The sequence below is a fragment of the Eschrichtius robustus genome, chromosome 7, assembly GCF_028021215.1.
Source record: "Eschrichtius robustus isolate mEscRob2 chromosome 7, mEscRob2.pri, whole genome shotgun sequence".
In the NCBI taxonomy this organism is placed as follows: Eukaryota; Metazoa; Chordata; class Mammalia; order Artiodactyla; family Eschrichtiidae; genus Eschrichtius; species Eschrichtius robustus.
The window spans coordinates 106,407,588-106,425,237 of NC_090830.1; the positions used below are offsets into that span (position 1 = coordinate 106,407,588).

Sequence of the window (17,650 nt, forward strand, 5' to 3'; positions counted from 1 at the left end):
TCATCCAAAGAAGGTGATTGATGTTGTGTATATGGTGGGATTGGAAGGGAGTCCTCCATTATGTGCTTCTTCTGGAAAACGAAACGATTAACTCCAGCAAGTACTGCTCCCAATTAGACCAACTGAAAGTGGTACTCAGCGAAAAGCGTCCAGAATTAGTCAACAGAAAACGCATAGTCTTCCATCAGGCTAATGCAAGACCGCATGTTTCTTTGATGACCAGGCAAAAACTGTTACAGCTTGGCTGGGAAGTTCTGATTCATCCGCTGTATTCACCAGACATTGCACCTTTGGATTTCCATTTATTTCGGTCTTTACAAAATTCTCTTAATGGAAAAAATTTCAATTCCCAAGGCTGTAAAAGGCACCTGGAACAGTTCTTTGCTCAAAAAGATAAAAAGTTTTGGGAAGATGGAATTATGAAGATGCCTGAAAAATGGCAGAAGGTAGTGGAACAAAAGGGTGAATACATTGTTCAATAGAGTTCTTGATGAAAATGAAAAATGTGTCTTTTATTTTTACTTAAAAACCAAAGGCACTTTTTGGCCAACCCAGTATTATGTATACTTACTATCGTACAGTCATACATTGGGATACTGTGCAGTTGTTAAAAAAAACCCGCAAACCTAAAGTAGATTTATTCTACTAATATGGACCAACTTCCAGTGTGATAAAGCAAGATGCAAATCAATGCATGTAATATGTTGCCACTTTTTTTTAAAGGAAAATATATATGTGTATGCTTGTGTTTGCATATTTTTATCTTTAGAGTTTTGGTAAGCACAAAGTGCATTGGAGGGAAGGAAATTTATTTTTCACTCTGTACTGTTTTGTACTGTTTGAATTTTTTAGAAAATCACATTCATATATTACCTTTAAAAACAAATACATTTTTTATTTTTATATTTTAATTAAAAATAAATTTTTGGCCGTGCCGTGCAGCTTGTGGTATCTTAGTCCCCCAACCAGGGATTGAACCCACACCCTCAGCAGTGAAAGTGCCAAGTTCTAACCAATGGACCACCAGGGAATTCCCTAAATACATTTTTTAAAAAAGATTAATTGAAGTAAAAAATGTTCTTGGTATTTTGGGCAATATATAAACGTTGTTATTTGGCAAGAAGTACTTTTTGCTGTTTTGTCATGGAAATTTACTATTTTTATGTATTTTTAAGTATCTATAATAGAAAGTAGAAACAATTAAAATTTAAGAATTGAGAAAAATTTTCAATTTCTTTTGTTCTTGAAGTTTTAATGAGATGCTGTATATGGAAGCACAGAGTGGTAGTCTCAAAAAGTGATTGGGCAATTAAAGTAAAAAGATAGGGGTTGAGATTTTTGTATGTAGCCCTTCTGGCGAAATGTGTGAAGTTTGGTAGCTTTGGATAGCTTAGGTAGCCTTAGATAGCAATATCATAATGGAGAAACCAGTTTCAAGAGAGAAGGAAAGCAAGAAGTAGCATTTGCATTTACTGAGGGTCTGTAAGGTGTCAGGAGCTGTATGTAAATTATTTAATCATCAGTAACCCCATGAGTAGGTGGTGTTTTTCTCCGGTTTACAGATGAAGAAAGCCAAGTTCCAGAGTGATCAAGTACCTTTCTTGAAGTCCCACAGGTAGTAAGTGGCAGAGCTGGAATTTGAATCTAGATCTGACTGACTCCAAGAAAATCATGTCTCTGCTATTCTACAGTGATACTTCTTCAGCAGAAGCATCTCTTCCTGCCTCTTAACATTCATTCTATATTGTAGCTATTTGGATGACCACTCTGCAGTATTTTCTTTGCTATCTTTCTGGTTGAGTAATGAATAGTTTTGATAGAATCAGGTACTTCAATTTGCCACATTTTTGATGCCTGCTACATAAGAAAAATCTGACCTTATAATAGGATTTTTTCTCTTTATTTTTAAGTAAGAGTAAAAATAGAAAATAAGAGAATAAATTTCTTTCCTATTATTTATGAATTTTTGTTCTTTTTTTCCCCCAGAACTTTATGAAATCTTCCTCTCAAGAGCAAAGGAACGGTGGAAAAGCTTCAGTGAAACAAATTCAGAGAATGATGTAGAAGGTGTGATTTTTTTTTTTGTTGTGGTTAATAAAAATTTCTCAAAATCCAGTCGCTGAGATACTAGTGTGATTTTTACAGTGTATCAGGAACTGTAGTAATTCTTCACATACATTATCTCCTTTAATGTTATAACCCTTTAAGTAGATGGTATTATACTGAATGATATAAGAGGAAACTGAGGCTCAGAGTATTTAACTTGGGAACAGTGAAGCTGTAATGTAAACCCAGGTTGTTGGACCCCAGAGTCCAGGATTTAATCGTAACAGTAAGACTAATGGGGTGCAGTATTTTTAGGCCAACTCTTAACTTAAAGATAGATGATCTGCACACCTCACTTGTGACCTGTTGTCTCCCCTGACTCTCACTGACTTTCATTCACTCCCTAATGTATTATTTATAATTCTTATTGTGCCTTAACCTTTGTTCATTTAATTCACGCATAGACCTCATCTTTCCCTCCACTCTCATCAGTTTTTCTCCTGATCATTTTGGCGAAAACAGGAACACTTTTTTTTCCTGTCATCATAGCTTATTAAATTTAGGTAAATTTATTTAAATATTTCTTGTCCTTGAATAATGGGGAGCTGTTTATCTGCCAGTCACTTTTCTTTCTACTTCATAGGAAGCTAATTTTTCTCTTCCCTATAAGTAAAACTCTAAAAATGAGCATGGTTTAGGGTAGAGAAATGGTGCATATCTCATAGTGGTTTTCATGAGTATGTAAACAACTCTTAAATTCCTTGAATACTCTTTTTTCTAATTTAGAAAAGTGAACAGTATGGTGGGGAATATTGACTAAACAAGGTTAGAAAGAAGATTTGATTTGCAGAAGGGTTCGTGTAAGTATCATCCCAAGACCTGTTAGCTATGTCAGCTATTTGTGGGAAACTAAAAGTGCAAGGAAGAAGATGTAAGAAGTTTTAATTGGCAGGGCCTCAGCCTGAGTTTTAAACTCACTTTTATGAAATATTGGAAGCGTAAGAATTAAAATTATGAGCATTTACTTCAGAGACATTTTCTCATGATTAATAAATGGTAAAAGTTATATTTTAGTAGAAATTAAATGTAAATGAAGAATTTCTTCAATCAGAAGAACTGTTTAAATTACTGATTTCTTATTTCCTGGGTGTTTATAATTTGTAGTTGTCATTAAACTTTTTTGGCCATTATCTTTTCAAATATTACTTCTGCCTCATCTTTATAAATTGAAGCTGGTGTTTCCCCTCAGAGGAATTATGCTCTTTTCTGTTAGGCCATTGGGTTATTGCCTCAATTCAGTCAGTAACTGAGCTAGGTTGGGCAAGATTCCAGCTTTAGATAGACTTAGTTAATCTTGGGTTTCAAATTTGTTGATAGGAAGAACTGTCCTATTTTGACTACAGGCTCGCCTCTTCAATGAGACATTCTCCCAAGGGCCATGTGCTTAATGAGTGATTTCATTATGTCTTTCCAGCTTGGCCTTCTGCACTACACTAGCACTCAGCAAAAGTCCCACAGGGTAAAACCAAATATACATTCAGGCCCCTCCAGATCCTTTCTGTCACATCAGTCTTATGTGGCCATGAAAAGCTCTTCTGGTTTCTCTTTCCCTAAGCAGAGTACCTTTGTCTGTGGAGGCTCAATCCTGAGCCCATTCTGAGACTTGGCAGATGCCCCTAGGAAGAAAAATGGCCACTGGTATCCACTCACCTAGGAAAGGGAAGGCTCATCTCTTTCTGGGATTTAAATCCTTTAGACCGCTTTCCTGGCCCTCAGCAGTGAGAACATGGAGTCCTAACCACTGGACCACCCGGGAATTCCCTCTTATGCCTTTTTTAAAACAAGTGGTATTTGAAATTCGTCCTTTTTCCTAGTTTTTATTGTGGGAGCAGTAGTCTTCCCCTACCTTCTATGAAACCTAGAAGCAGAAATCTTTCACCATAAAACTTTCTGATAGGGCTTCCCTGGTGGCGCAGTGGTTGAGAGTCTGCCTGCCAATGCAGGGGACACGGGTTCGATCCCTGGTCTCGGAGGATCCCACATGCCGCGGAGAAACTGGGCCCGTGAGCCGCAATTACTGAGCCTGCGAGTCTGGAGCCTGTGCTCCGCAACACGAGAGGCCGCGATAGTGAGAGGCCCGCGCACCGCGATGAAGCGTGGCACCCGCTTGCCGCAACTAGGGAAAGCCCTCGCGCAGAAACGAAGACCCAACACAGCCATAAATAAATAAAAATAAATTAAAAAAAAACAACAACAACTTTGTGATAAATGTATAGATACTTTCTTCATATTAGAGGCTCTAAGTTCCAGCAAAAGCTATATGGCATTTCTTTAAATTTCTTAATTATTCAGCTTTTAACTTTCCTTAAGTAACATATATGCTGTGTGATCATTCTGTGTTGGTAAGATTGAACTTGGTATAGTCAAGTAATCATTTCAATTTTATCTAACTGGCAAATGCAGGTGTATCTGTTGCTGATCGGGAGGCCAGTCTGGAATTAATTAAGTTGGACATATCCCGTACATTTCCATCTCTCTACATCTTTCAGAAGGTAAGGGTTTCTAACCAGCTTGTAACAACTTTTTTTTTTTAATCCAAGGGAACAAATTCTCTAAATGCATAGCTATTATTTTTTAAAAGGCAAAACTATAAAAATTGTAGACCTTTATATAAAAAATGTAAAACTAGTAGGAAAATAGTAAAGGCATTTCTGTTATTTTTTTCCACTGATTGAATGCATTGCAGTTAGCATAGCACATAAAGGTACTTGATGAGTTTCCACTGAAGTGAATTTCTTTGTTTTACTTTCTATTCTGTAAAATATTTAAATTTTAACATTTTTGCCTAGTAAATTGTTAAAAGATAAAGAAGTTTGTTCCAAAACTTTAAAATTTTTCAGAATTATAGTACTATCGAAATAGGAAGAAACAGTTTATTTTTTGTGCAGAGGCTGTTATGAAGTTGTTTATATTTTATGAGGAGAGAAATGATTACATTTTATATATCTATATGACTCAAGTCTTTATTCATGGAATTCTTCTATCTTTATATTGATAAAATGAGATTAAAAATTTTACCATTAAGATTAAAATTATTAGTAAACTTAATTTCGTGTAGCTTGATGGTTTTCTCTTGCTGAAACTGTATTATAGCAAATGAAAGAATCTATTTTCATTATAATTTTACTGTACCAAATTTAGACATCTTTAAAATTGCACGCAAACTACATAGCTTGTATCCATCCATCAAGTGAGTTTATTTGGCTTTTTTGGTTTTTCATAATTTTTTTTATTCATACTTTAGAAAACATCTTTGTGGAGTGATAAAGTATACTGACTAAAACTAGTCATTCAGGAAATGTAAAGTTTATTAACGTGTTTTTTGAGAATTAACTTAGAGACAATTATTTGTATAGCTTGACATTTCATTTTTCTCTCCTCTAAGGGTGGCCCATATCATGATGTCTTACATAGTATATTAGGGGCATATACATGTTACAGACCTGATGTTGGTTATGTAAGTATTTGTTTCAGTCTGTTTTTTGAATATAAACATTTTATCTCTCTTATCTCATAGTATCTTATATTGTATTAGCTCCCAAATGTCGGTATCTTTATGTTTTTTTTTTCTTGGTCATATTAACTTACCCGGAGAGGAATCTTCCCATCTCCTACCAGAGGCTTATGAGACTGATAGCCAGCTTTCTCGGAGAGCAGCTGGGGATTTTACCATTCAATTTGTAAACTTTTATTTATTGTTCCTGCTGTGGTGCCTTCTCGCCTTCTCCCTAACTCTCCTTTTCCTGACTGTCCCTTCAGAGATAAACCTCTTATGTTCTGCTGGGTTGAGGGAAAGGTAGATAGATACCTGTCCATACAGGATAGAGGAGGGGATTTGCTCCTTTCACAGATTTTCAGCCAATCCTAGTTTTAGCCCTACCTTTCAATTTTAGAGGAACCTGATAACTTCACTTCCTGAGCTTTCCAGATTTTGTGGCTGAATTGGCTTGCTGCTTATTGGCTTCCTCCTCTGCACATATTTTAGTTTCAACATTCTCCATTTAGTTAAATTAAAATTTCTAAAATGCTGTTGACATCTTTTATCTACTGTTTATATTACTTTCCATTCTTTTCGTCCTCCTAAGTTAATATTTATCATTTTATTTACTGTTATTTTAGCTGGATTTGGGAGGGAACAAAGAAAACTGTATGTTCAATTTGTCATGTTTAACTAGAAATCATTAAACCTTCATCTTCTTGCCTTTGTCTTAAAAAGAAGAATTTTAGAGATCTCACAATAGGGTGGCTGTGTGGTACAATTTACCCTATTTGGTTGCATGTTCATTTGTATATTTGTTTATTGATCCACTTAACAAATATTTATTGTGTGCTTGTTGCTATATGCCGGGCTTTGTTCTAGGCATTTTGTTCACCTCAGTGAACAAAAGAAAGATTCTTCCCGTTTTGATGCTTATAATTTAGAAGGAAGAGACAGACAATAAATAACAACAAATAAGTAAATCATATGTTACATTAAAAGGTGATAAGTGCTATGGAAAAAGTATGGCGTGGGTTGAGGGGGAGTGAAGGTTTGGGTATGGGGCAGGTTGTAGTATTAAAGGATATGTCCATATGAAGGAAGTAAAATTTGAACAGAGAATCCCTCTTGCTCATGTGTTCTGTAATAGAACTGGAAAGACATTATGTAACCCCTTCACATTTTTAAGTTGACATTCATTTAAATTTTTTTATTGTAAGTTTAATTGTAAAGGATTTAATTTTTAGCACTTGTTAAATATTGGTATTTTAAAATAAAATTCATGCGTCTTTTAAAAAGTGTAGCCAGTAGAATTTTAACACTATAATGAGTTTATATATGTCATCATCATTTGAAGAAAAGTATATGAACAAGTTCTTCGTTAATACTCTACAGAATACACAGATTTATTGGCTCATTGGATTTATGTAAAATGACCACCTTAGAACCTAACTGGTGATGACAAGCCTCACTGGCAAGGCAGTCAGTCAAATCAGACTTGTTTTATAATATGTGATAAGAGTAGTATAAACTATATTGGAATACATATTTCATGATGTGGTTTGATAAAACAGGTTTTTAACTGCATTAATGAATAATACATACTTAATCTATAAGTAAATCACACAGAAGTTTTATCTGTGGAATTTCTTCAGTATATCTTGTAAAAAGTTGGTAATGGTTCACATTCCAGTTATATTTAAAATAACCAAGGACACCAATCTGTATTGCTCTTTTATTTGTTCTCCTGGTCTCTCTGTGTAAGTCTGTTATACAAATCTCTATCAGAAGTGCTCTGTAAACTGTTTTTTTAATGAAAGAATGAATATTTTTACAACAGCAGTTTCCAATTACTTATCTGCTAAAAAATGTGCAATAGCTGCTCATAACTCACAAGCAAACATCTGTATAGCTTAGCCTTTTACTGAAGACCTTTCATAATTTGTAAATGCATCCTACTTTTTCTAATTTTTCCCATTAATCCCATTATAAATCGCTTGCTCCAACTGTGCTGACCCTATATGTCTTTGCTGACGTGTCTTTTCCATCTTAGAATGGTTTTTCCTCATTTTTCCAGCTGCTCTTCCGGGAATCCAGCCCCACTATCCTAACCCCCATAGTCTCTTCTTTCTTGGAATTTCAGCGGCACTTCTCATAGATCTCTTTTGTTCCTAGTTCTTCACTTTCTACCTCAGACAGATGTGTTATAACAATGAAGACAGTCACCTAATTTTCATTAAATTTTGTGAGTTTATACTCTGAAATACTTCAGACTGAGAGAAAATGAAAACTAGGTAGGATACTGAGATAGACTTTTGTAGCAAGTAAAAGCTGATACTTTTTTCTTTTTTCCAAAATTTTCCCTAATACTTTTTAAACCACATGAGCAAGAAAGAAAAGTAAAATTAGGGAGATTTCATAATTTTTAGTGGTTCTCTGTATTTACCTTTGTTGGAAGAGAAAAAGAAATTTTAAAACTTGGTTAATTCTACTTTGTAATGTCACTTTGTAATTTTTCAGGAATACAATACAATAAAATAAACTGTATAGATTTATTATTGTAAGCACATTTTGATTAATTTCTTTTCCTTTGAAGGTCCAAGGGATGTCCTTCATAGCAGCAGTTCTCATTCTCAACTTGGAAGAGGCAGATGCCTTCATTGCATTTGCAAATCTCCTGAATAAGCCATGCCAGTTAGCCTTTTTTCGTGTGGATCACAGCATGGTACGGACATTTGGAATGAATTGTGTTTTTCTTTGACTGTCAGTTTCTATAGTCTGAATGCCCTTTTAGAGTGAAAAACAGTAATTAGAAGACTAAGATAATCTGATCTAAAATAAGCTTTTCATTGAATTATTATAGTTCTATGAATGCTTGATGAAAAGACTCAGAGGTGTTAAGCAAGATTTTCTATTACGATTAAGGATTTATTTTCTCTATTTCTAGAGTATACTCTTAAATAATTTTGTTGAAATTTCTATCTTTAGATGTTGAGATATTTTGCAACGTTTGAAGTATTTTTTGAAGAAAATCTCTCCAAACTGTTTCTTCATTTCAAATCTTACAGTCTTACACCAGACATATACTTGATAGACTGGTAAGTCATAACATATGTAAAATATAATTATTAAAAGGAAACAAAGTGTAACTTTTTGCCTAGAGTAAATTTCATGCACAGGATCATACATATAAAAAACTCTTCGCTTGCATGTAGAGAAACTCTCACATTTTTGTGGGGAGGCATTTGATTAAGAGCATGGACTCTGGGTTGAAATCAGAATCCCTCAGTTTGTGTTTCAGTTTCCTAACTATAAAATGGGAATAATAATATCTGTATCTTGAGTTGTACTGAGAGTGTTTTGCATGGATTATCTCATTCAATGCCCGGTACATAGTAAGCTCTCAGAAAGAGTTAGTTGCTGTTCCTTTAATATTCTTAACACCAAGGGTTTATGATAGTTATGATAGTGTTTCTTTATCGAGGGCTTTGTTTTTTTCCAAGGCCTTATCCAGCTTTCTGACCGAGTAATGATGCCTTATTTAGGTGCTAATGTCTTTTTTTCAACTTTACAATTCTAGCTCTTCTGTTTTAAGTTGGAAATTTTGCCTAGGACTCTGGTGAGCAGTAAAATCGATTACAGAGAGGGGGGTGAACTTTGCCCAAGAGATGGAGCATTTGATCTTAAGATAGACTGTTAGGAGTACATGTGAAATATTTAAACCTTAAATCCTAATCATTAAACATCAGTGGGTTTCATATAAATGACATTGTTTTAGTATGGAAAAATAAATTAATAATGGCATTGATCAAATATCTTTCCAGTTGTTTGAGGTTTCTTTTATTTAGGCTTTAAAAAAAAACTAAGTTATTTTTCAGTGTATTCTCTTCCATTCCCATTAGGAACATTAGAATTCCTTTGAGTAGGACCGAAGATCATGGGGAGAAGGGTTTTATAGTATGGGACGCAAGGGACCAAGATCAAATCTGTAAATCTGTAAAGAAGGGGGAAAAAACTCCTCAACTGTCCTTCTTAAGGACTGTGAGCATGAGGCACAGCAGTATCACAGTTGATAAAGGGAGCGGGATGAAATTAGTACTGAGTAGTACTGTATGCTAGAAATTCCCTAGGCACTACTGGTACCCTTCCTCATTTTGAACAGTGAATTAGTATTCTCTGTACTACCAAGAGTATGTTTTTTGTTATGCAATTAAATATATGTTTATAACTTAAGAAGTAGACACGGATTTTTGTTTCACTGCCTCTGTTGAGCTTATAACATATGAATCCCAGGATCAGTGGTGCAAGAAAAAAGAGGAATAAATGAGTGGCAGTGCTAAAGGGAATTTTTTTCATTTTTTAGCGGGAGAGCCTTTAGTTCCCTTGTTCACGCACGTTTCATCAGCAGTACCTCAGATAAACACAGTCTGTGTAAAAATGTGTACCTTCTTTGCCAAGGCAACATCAAGAGAAGTTCTCTAGCACCTATTCTCCCTCCTTCCTCAACCAGAGTGCTACCCAGAGTACCACTGGATAAAGACTTACATGATCAAACATTATCAGAAAGGATGTGAAAAACCATTTTGGTGATTCTATTGGAGGGTATACATGCTCCAAAAGAAGTAGTAAGTAAAGTTTGGTGAAGGGAAAACAAAAGAGTGGATGTTTGTGGAAAGAGAAAAGAGGAAAGTCAGAATTTATGGTTTTGTATTTAGGTTACTAAAAGATGGTACTTGGTTTCCTCATACAGTAGTAAGAAGTAACTTTTATTGAGCATTTCTTATGTGCCTGACACTATTCAAAATACTTTACATTTATTAACTCCTTTAATTTTCAAAACAATTCTGAGAGTTAGGTAATTTTATTTTGTTTACTAATGAGGAAACTGAGGCACAGCAAGGATGAGTATCTTACTCAAGGTAACACAACCAGTAAGTTGCAAATCTAAGATTCAAACTCAGGTGTTCTGATTTCAGAGCCCATACCCTTAACCATGAGGTTATTCTGCCACTCTAGTTTGTATTAGGCCATATCTCAATGTAAGGTTGTAAATTCACATACTTTTGTTATTTATTACTTCATTTCCAACTACTCACGTTCTTTGAGCGAAGGAGCCATATCTTATTTGCCTTTTTCACCCTAGTTAAGCACTGTTCTTTTTATATATAGATACTTAATGAGTGAATGAATAAATGAATGAAAAATTCCAATGACTTTTTCCCCCTAATTTTAGGATCTTCACCCTATATAGCAAATCACTACCACTTGATCTGGCCTGTCGAGTCTGGGATGTATTTTGCAGAGATGGGGAGGAATTTTTATTTAGGACTGGATTAGGAATCCTCCGATTATATGAAGATATTCTCCTACAGATGGACTTTATTCATATAGCACAGTTTCTAACTAAATTGCCAGAAGATATCACATCAGAAAAGCTGTTCACCTGCATTGCAGCCATTCAGATGCAGAATAGTACCAAAAAATGGACTCAGGTAGAGTGACATTTTCCTACTTGTAATAGATGTATAAAAACAGTTTATTTCTTGTAAAAAAAAAAAAAAAAAAAAAAGTCATGTATTTCTCAAATGTTAGTGCTTAAATTTTTTAAAAACTTACAAAAATAATTTTTGACTTTGAAAAAAAAAAATGAATTGCTCCGCTTTCACCTCTCCAGACTTATGGCTTTATCTTTATGTAAGTCCAGTAATATTTTATGAATTTAGTGAAGTACAGCCTACAATAGTCATGTATTTGCCAGGGCAATTGTATAATTACCTTGGTATTTCAGATAGACAACAATTGTTTTAAATACCTGATGTGTACTAAGGGTTTGCAATAAAAAGAATATAATGTATGATCCTGACTTTTTAGATGCTTAGTCTTGTTAGGGAAGCAAATATATTGGCAGTCGAAAGTTAAATGACATAAAAAATAGTGTTCACACTTGCTCCATGAATGATAGCCAGTAGGCATTATAAGCTCTCAAGTTTTATTGCTTATGAAAATGAAAATATAAGAATATTGGTCCAGAGGATGTTTTGTTACCTAACAGTAATTTTATAATATTTGGCAAGTGATGAAAACTGGAATCTAACTATGTATCATAAAGTTGGGTTGAAACAAACAAGAGGATTTGAGAATGGCAGTCTTTCAGGGGACAGAGTTATGTATACTAAAGCTTTTTCATGTTAATAAACTATAGTTTTTAAAATCTCTTTAATCTGCATGGTAGTTTTTTTGAGGATTAATGTTTACTTTATATAATTTCCAGGTCTTTGCATCTGTGACGAAGGATATTAAAGAAGGAGACAAGAATAATAGTCCAGCTCTGAAAAGCTAATCTTCAAAATTAACAGACTAATTGCAATATTAAAAAAATGTTTTTGATAAAAGTATTTTGTTTCCTATGTAAAAAGCATGGAAGAAAATGTTGAAGAAAGCTAAAAGAATCAAGACTTGGAAAACCGCTGATTTTGAATTCCATGGCTGAAGTAAATGAGTACCTATTGACAGTATTAATAAAAAAGTATTTTATAGGGAGAGCCATTTTACAAAGAAAAAAGTTTAAATGGCTAGTTCATACTCCATAATTTGGAGTGAACAGTTTAATGCAATAAATTTTTTTAACAGCTTTGGAGATAGTTCAAATTTTTACATCTTTTCTTTTTTAACATTTAGCATAAAGGAGGAGCATAACAATTAGCACTTTGGAGGTCAGAACAGGATTGTTAAATACTACTTTAACTTCCAAAATACTATTGGAAATAAACACCTGAGTACAGATATTATCTCCAGTTCCAAACTTTTGAAGATATTATAGACCAAGAATAAGCAATGTTGATTATAAATTATTTACGTCACTGAAGTTGTTTATCTTCACTCACAGGTTGGGGCAAATTTAGGTTATCTGGGAACTGGAAATATTGGTAGGAGATTGTTTAGCATTTGTGTAGGTGTTTTTCCACAGTATCATGTCTATTTGTTTTTGAAAGGAAATTGTTTCATTTTCTCAAGGAATTCCTATCACTCAGAGCATTTTATCCTCTCTGTTTCTAGGCTAAGAAATTGTTCATCTAGTAATTTAAGAAAGCTAACTGGTAGAAGGAAATTTCTTTGCACTTTAATGGACTGAAGGCTTTTTGGGGGGAGTAAGTCCATAAATATAAATGAGGTTTTTCACTGGTAAGAGTAAAAAGTAATGAATTTTGAGAGTTCTTAATTAGAATGCTACTTGGCAAGACTTTAAATATGTTAGTTAAAATTCTTTCATTGTAGAAACAAAATTTGTTAATTCCAGTTTGAAATTGGAAATCTTAATATGTAGCCAAGTCCATGACTTGTAAAACACTGTGTATACTTTTCTAATCAAAGGAAATAAGAGTAAAAGGTAAAATTAATTTTTTTCTAATGAGTAACTTTGATGATATAGTGGATAAAGGAATGATTAATTATTGGTAAATTGCCATTAAATTTATTATAATATGTTTAATTCTTAAACCTAAAGTAAATCACTTGAATATTATGAGTGATATCTATATAAAAAGGTATTTGGTTAATAATTAGATTTATAATGTGCTTTTATGTTGCAATTTGGTTTGAAACAACAATTAAGCACACTATTTCTGTTAGTGGTATATAGTCTTCAAACTAACAAGCCTGAGAACCTTGTTAGTGTAGCGCCTGCCTCTTTAGGAGTATGGGACCAGACGGTACCTATGTATTTTTACCCCATGGGTCATTCTAGCCTAGGGACCACTAATGGAACCCTCAGAAGTTAACTCCTCTCCTAGGAGCTTGCTTAGTGGAAACTAGTAGTGTAATAAAATATTGAGGGAGTACCCAGGGTCTTAACAGGTTTTAGAATGACATTTTAACTCTGGTAACTACTTCCTTGGTATTGGTGGCCCTGATAAAGGGAATGTAACCCCTGGCAGTAATCTCATTGAGGTTATACTACCTGCCTAAACTTAATCTTACTTTTGTGTATTTGTTTCCAGAGTTGGACCTAAGTTACTGTATTTCTTTTTCTCATTTTTATTATTGTACAGTTTCTTTTACCTTTCAAGTATAAATGTGTATATAAAATGTAAATACAAGGAATTTATTAAAAACCACTATTAACAATTACTGTGTAAATAAAACTCGTAAACAGAGTAATTACTTGAAATGAGTCTTCATTATTTTGGGGATATTTAACTACATGTGGAGATAAAAAGGGAATAAACTTTTTTGCCAAATTTCTCTTCCTGAGATGCACTGGGCCTTTAGCCTCTTGAGACTGACAGTACTGGCAGCTAAAATATTGTTACTGTCTTTGCCCTTGAACCTCTTATACAGGCAGTATGGAGTTACTCATTATTCGCATGGTCAGTTGTATGACAGTTTTTTTGGTTAAAGTATATTTTCAATTAAAAAATAACTTTCCTAAAAGCCTCAAGATAATGTGAAATTTAATATGGTGTTTTATTTGTTTGTCTACTTAATCAGTATTTCTCACTTCATTGTCCTTTTAGTGCAGGTCTACATTGTATTATTTAAATGCTACTGGAAGACTCCAACAACTAGCATAGTTTTCTAAAGTCAGAGAACATAGTCATAGTTTTTGCTGATTTCTTTTGCAGTGATGACCTTCATATAATGTTGTTGGTTTGAGTATATATATTTTTAATTGAAGTATAGTTGATTTACAATGTTTGTTAGTTTCTGGTGTAGAGCAAGGTGATTCAATTCAGTTATACATACATACACATATATATATATTTTTCATATTCTTTTCCATTATAGCTTGTTACAAGATACTGAATATAGTTCCCTGTGCTATACAGCAGGTCCTTGTTGTTTATCTGTTTTATATATAGTAGTTTATATCTGCTAATCCCAAACTCCTAATTTATCCCCCACCCCCACCCCCTGGCTTTTTCTCTTTGGTAACCACAAGTCTGTTCTCTATGTCTGTGAGTCTGTTTCTGTTTTGTAAATAAGTTCATTTGTGTCATATTTTAGATTCCACATATAAGTGGTATCATACAGTATTTGTCTTTCTCTTTCTGACTTCACGTAGTATGATAATTTCTAGGTCCATCCATGTTGCTGCAAATGGCATTATTTCATTCTTTTTTATGTCTGAGTAGTATTCCACTGTGTATATATACCACATCTTTATCCATTCACATGTTGATGGACATTTAGGTTGCTTCCATGTCTTGGCTATTGTGAATAGTGCTGCTATGAACATTGGGGTGCATGTATCTTTTCAAATTAGAGTTTTCTCCAGATCTATGTCCAGGAGTGGGATTGCCGGATCATGTGGTAACTCTGTTTTTAGTTTTTTAAGGAACCTCCATACTGTTTTCCAGAGTGGCTGTACCAATTTACATTCCCACCAACAGTGTAGGAGGGTTCCCTTTTCTCCACACCCTCTCCAGCATTTATTATTTGTAGACTTTTTTTTTTTTTTTTGGCCACACTGTGTGGCATGTGGGATCTTAGTTCCCCAACCAGGGATCGAACCCATTCCCCCGAAGTGGAAGTGCAGATTCTTAACCACTGGACTGCCCGGGAAGTCCCCTATTTGTAGACTTTTTGATGATGATGGTCATTCTGACTGGTGTGAGGTGATACCTCATTGTAGTTTTGATTTGCATTTCTCTAATGATTAGTGATGTTGAGCATCTTTTCATGTGCCTTTTGGCCATCTGTATGTCTTCTTTGGAGAAATGTCTCTTTAGATGTTCTGCCCATTTTTTGGTTTGGTTGCTTGTTTTTTTGTTATTGAGTTGTATGAGATGTTTGTATATTTTGGAAATTAAGCCCTTGTAGGTCGAATCATTTGCAAATATCTTCTCCCAGTCTGTAGGTTGTCTTTTTGTTTTGGTAATGGTTTCCTTTGCTGTGCTAAAGCTTATAAGTTTTGATTAGGTCCCATTTGTTTATTTTTGCTTTTATTTCTAGTGCCTTGGGAGACTGACCTAAGAAAACACTGGTATCATTTATGTCAGAGAATGTTTTGCCTATGTTCTCTTCTAGGAGTTTTATGGTATCATGTCTTATATTTAAGTATTCAAGCTATTTTGAGTTTATTTTTGTGTATGGTGTGAGGGTGTGTTCTAACTTCATTGATTTGCATGCAGCTGTCCAACTTTCCCAATGCCACTTGTTGAAGAGACTGTCTTTTCTCCATTGTATATTCTTGCTTCCTTTGTCAAAGATTGACCATAGTTGTATGGGTTTATTTCTGGGCTCTCTATTCTGTTCCATTGATCCATGTGTCTGTATTTGTGCCAATACCATGCTGTTTTGATTACGGTAGCCTTGTAGTGTTGTCTGAAGTCTGGGACTTTGCCTCCAGCTTTGTTTGTTTTCCTCAGGATTGCTTTGGCAATTCTGTGTCTTTTATGGTTCCATATAAATTTTAGGATTATTTGTTCTCATTCTGTGAAAAATGTCATGGGTAATTTGATAGGGATCTCATTAAAACTGTAGATTGCTTTGGGTAGTATGGCCATTTTAACTATATGAATTCTTCCAATCCAAGAGCATGGGATATCTTTCTGTTTCTTTGATCATCTTCAGTTTCCTTTATCAGTGTTTTATAGTTCTCAGCATATAAGTCTTTCACCTCCTTGGTCAGGTTTATTCCTAAGTATTTTATTTTATTTTTTTGATGAGATTTTAAAAGGGATTTTTTGTTTACTTTCCCTTTCTGATATGTCATTGCTATTGTAAAGAAACACAACAGATTTGGTCTGAGTATATTTTTTGACTCTACAAAAGTTAGGTAGCATTGGCAAAAGGGCATTGAGATTTTCAGAGCTTCTGACTTTAGGATAACAGCTTTCATTGTAGCTTAGGAACTAAGGCTATTTTTATCTAGAACAGTCAACTTTTTAGAGTCTGCATTGTTGGAGGGTATAATACTAAAGCATATAATCATGGAATAATTTGTCTTAAAATGCCATATGGTTTATTATGATTTTTCATTTCCTATTTTTGTTTGGATAAGGTAAAATTATTTTGTATTTCATGAGCATATTCAGACAGCAGAGATTGGTATAAAAGAGGCAAAAATCATATGAGGTAGCAATGGAAAATCAGATTTTAATTTGCCACGATTGTTTTATAGTTTATCTGACATATATAGTGTCAGAAAACAAAGTCTTACCTCTGGGGGGGAAAGTGATTTTTGTATTGAATTCATATTATTTTGATTTTGTCGAAGCAGTGTCCAAAATATGAATTTCCAAATGTAGTGTCAGGGAGGAAGAAATTTTCCTATACCCTTCTAAGTTTTTCTGGCAGGTTTAAGAATTAAATTGACATGAGACACATTAACAGATTAACAGGAGAAGACAAGAGTTTAATAACATGTATTGTGGGAGAGAACCAGGAAAACTGAGTAACTCACCAAAATGACTGAAACGCTCACCTTAAATACTGTCTTCAGCTGAAAACAAAAGAGGATGTTGGGGGTAGTGGTCTGAGACTTCAAAGGGGAAGGCAATGCATGTGGAGATGAAAAGCAAATGTTTGGTAAACAAATGTTTGCTGGGCCTTGCAGTACACTGAGTGGACTCTGATCTCTAGGCCCTGCCGAGTGTTCCCCACCTCACCTAGCCCATATTCTTAGCTCTATTCCAGAACAGGCCCTTTGTCAAAATTCTTTTTGGCAGTAAAGGGGGCAGTAACAAGAAAAACTTGCTGAGTCTTCTGTTTCTTAAAAATAATCAGGCTAAATTAATCCTCATGCCAAAGAGACACATTTTGGGGTGACAAATTTTGCTTCCCTACAGTGGTAAAACCATTAATTTGGACTTCACTGTTTCACAACATGTAAAAATGAAAAATAATTTTTAAAAAGATTTAAAAAAAATTTTTTTTAATTTCAGGGAAATTAGCCACTTCAGAGAGAGAAGATAGCCTTGCCCTTTAAAAATATTGTTTGCTAGAAATGCAAATCAAAACTACAATGAGGTGTGAATGGCCATCATCAAAAAGTCTACATATAATAAATGCTGGAGAAGGTGTGGAGAAGAGGGAACCCTCCTACACTGTTGGTGGGAATGTAAA

General features: G+C 34.3%; 1 protein-coding gene across 6 annotated transcripts in view; it reads left to right on the plus strand.

The window, feature by feature from the left end:
- Positions 1–13,741, plus strand: part of TBC1D12 (TBC1 domain family member 12) — a 118,411-nt gene extending 104,670 nt beyond the window's left edge. For all 6 annotated transcript variants that reach the window (XM_068548236.1, XM_068548237.1, XM_068548235.1 and 3 more), the window contains 7 exons: positions 1,987–2,067; positions 4,510–4,598; positions 5,492–5,563; positions 8,181–8,309; positions 8,573–8,682; positions 10,818–11,076; positions 11,856–13,741. In XM_068548236.1, the coding sequence (XP_068404337.1) occupies positions 1,987–2,067; positions 4,510–4,598; positions 5,492–5,563; positions 8,181–8,309; positions 8,573–8,682; positions 10,818–11,076; positions 11,856–11,924 (809 nt within the window). In that variant the 3' untranslated portion in view covers positions 11,925–13,741. The remainder of the gene's footprint in view (positions 1–1,986; positions 2,068–4,509; positions 4,599–5,491; positions 5,564–8,180; positions 8,310–8,572; positions 8,683–10,817; positions 11,077–11,855) is intronic.
- The last annotated feature ends 3,909 nt before the right edge of the window (positions 13,742–17,650 follow it).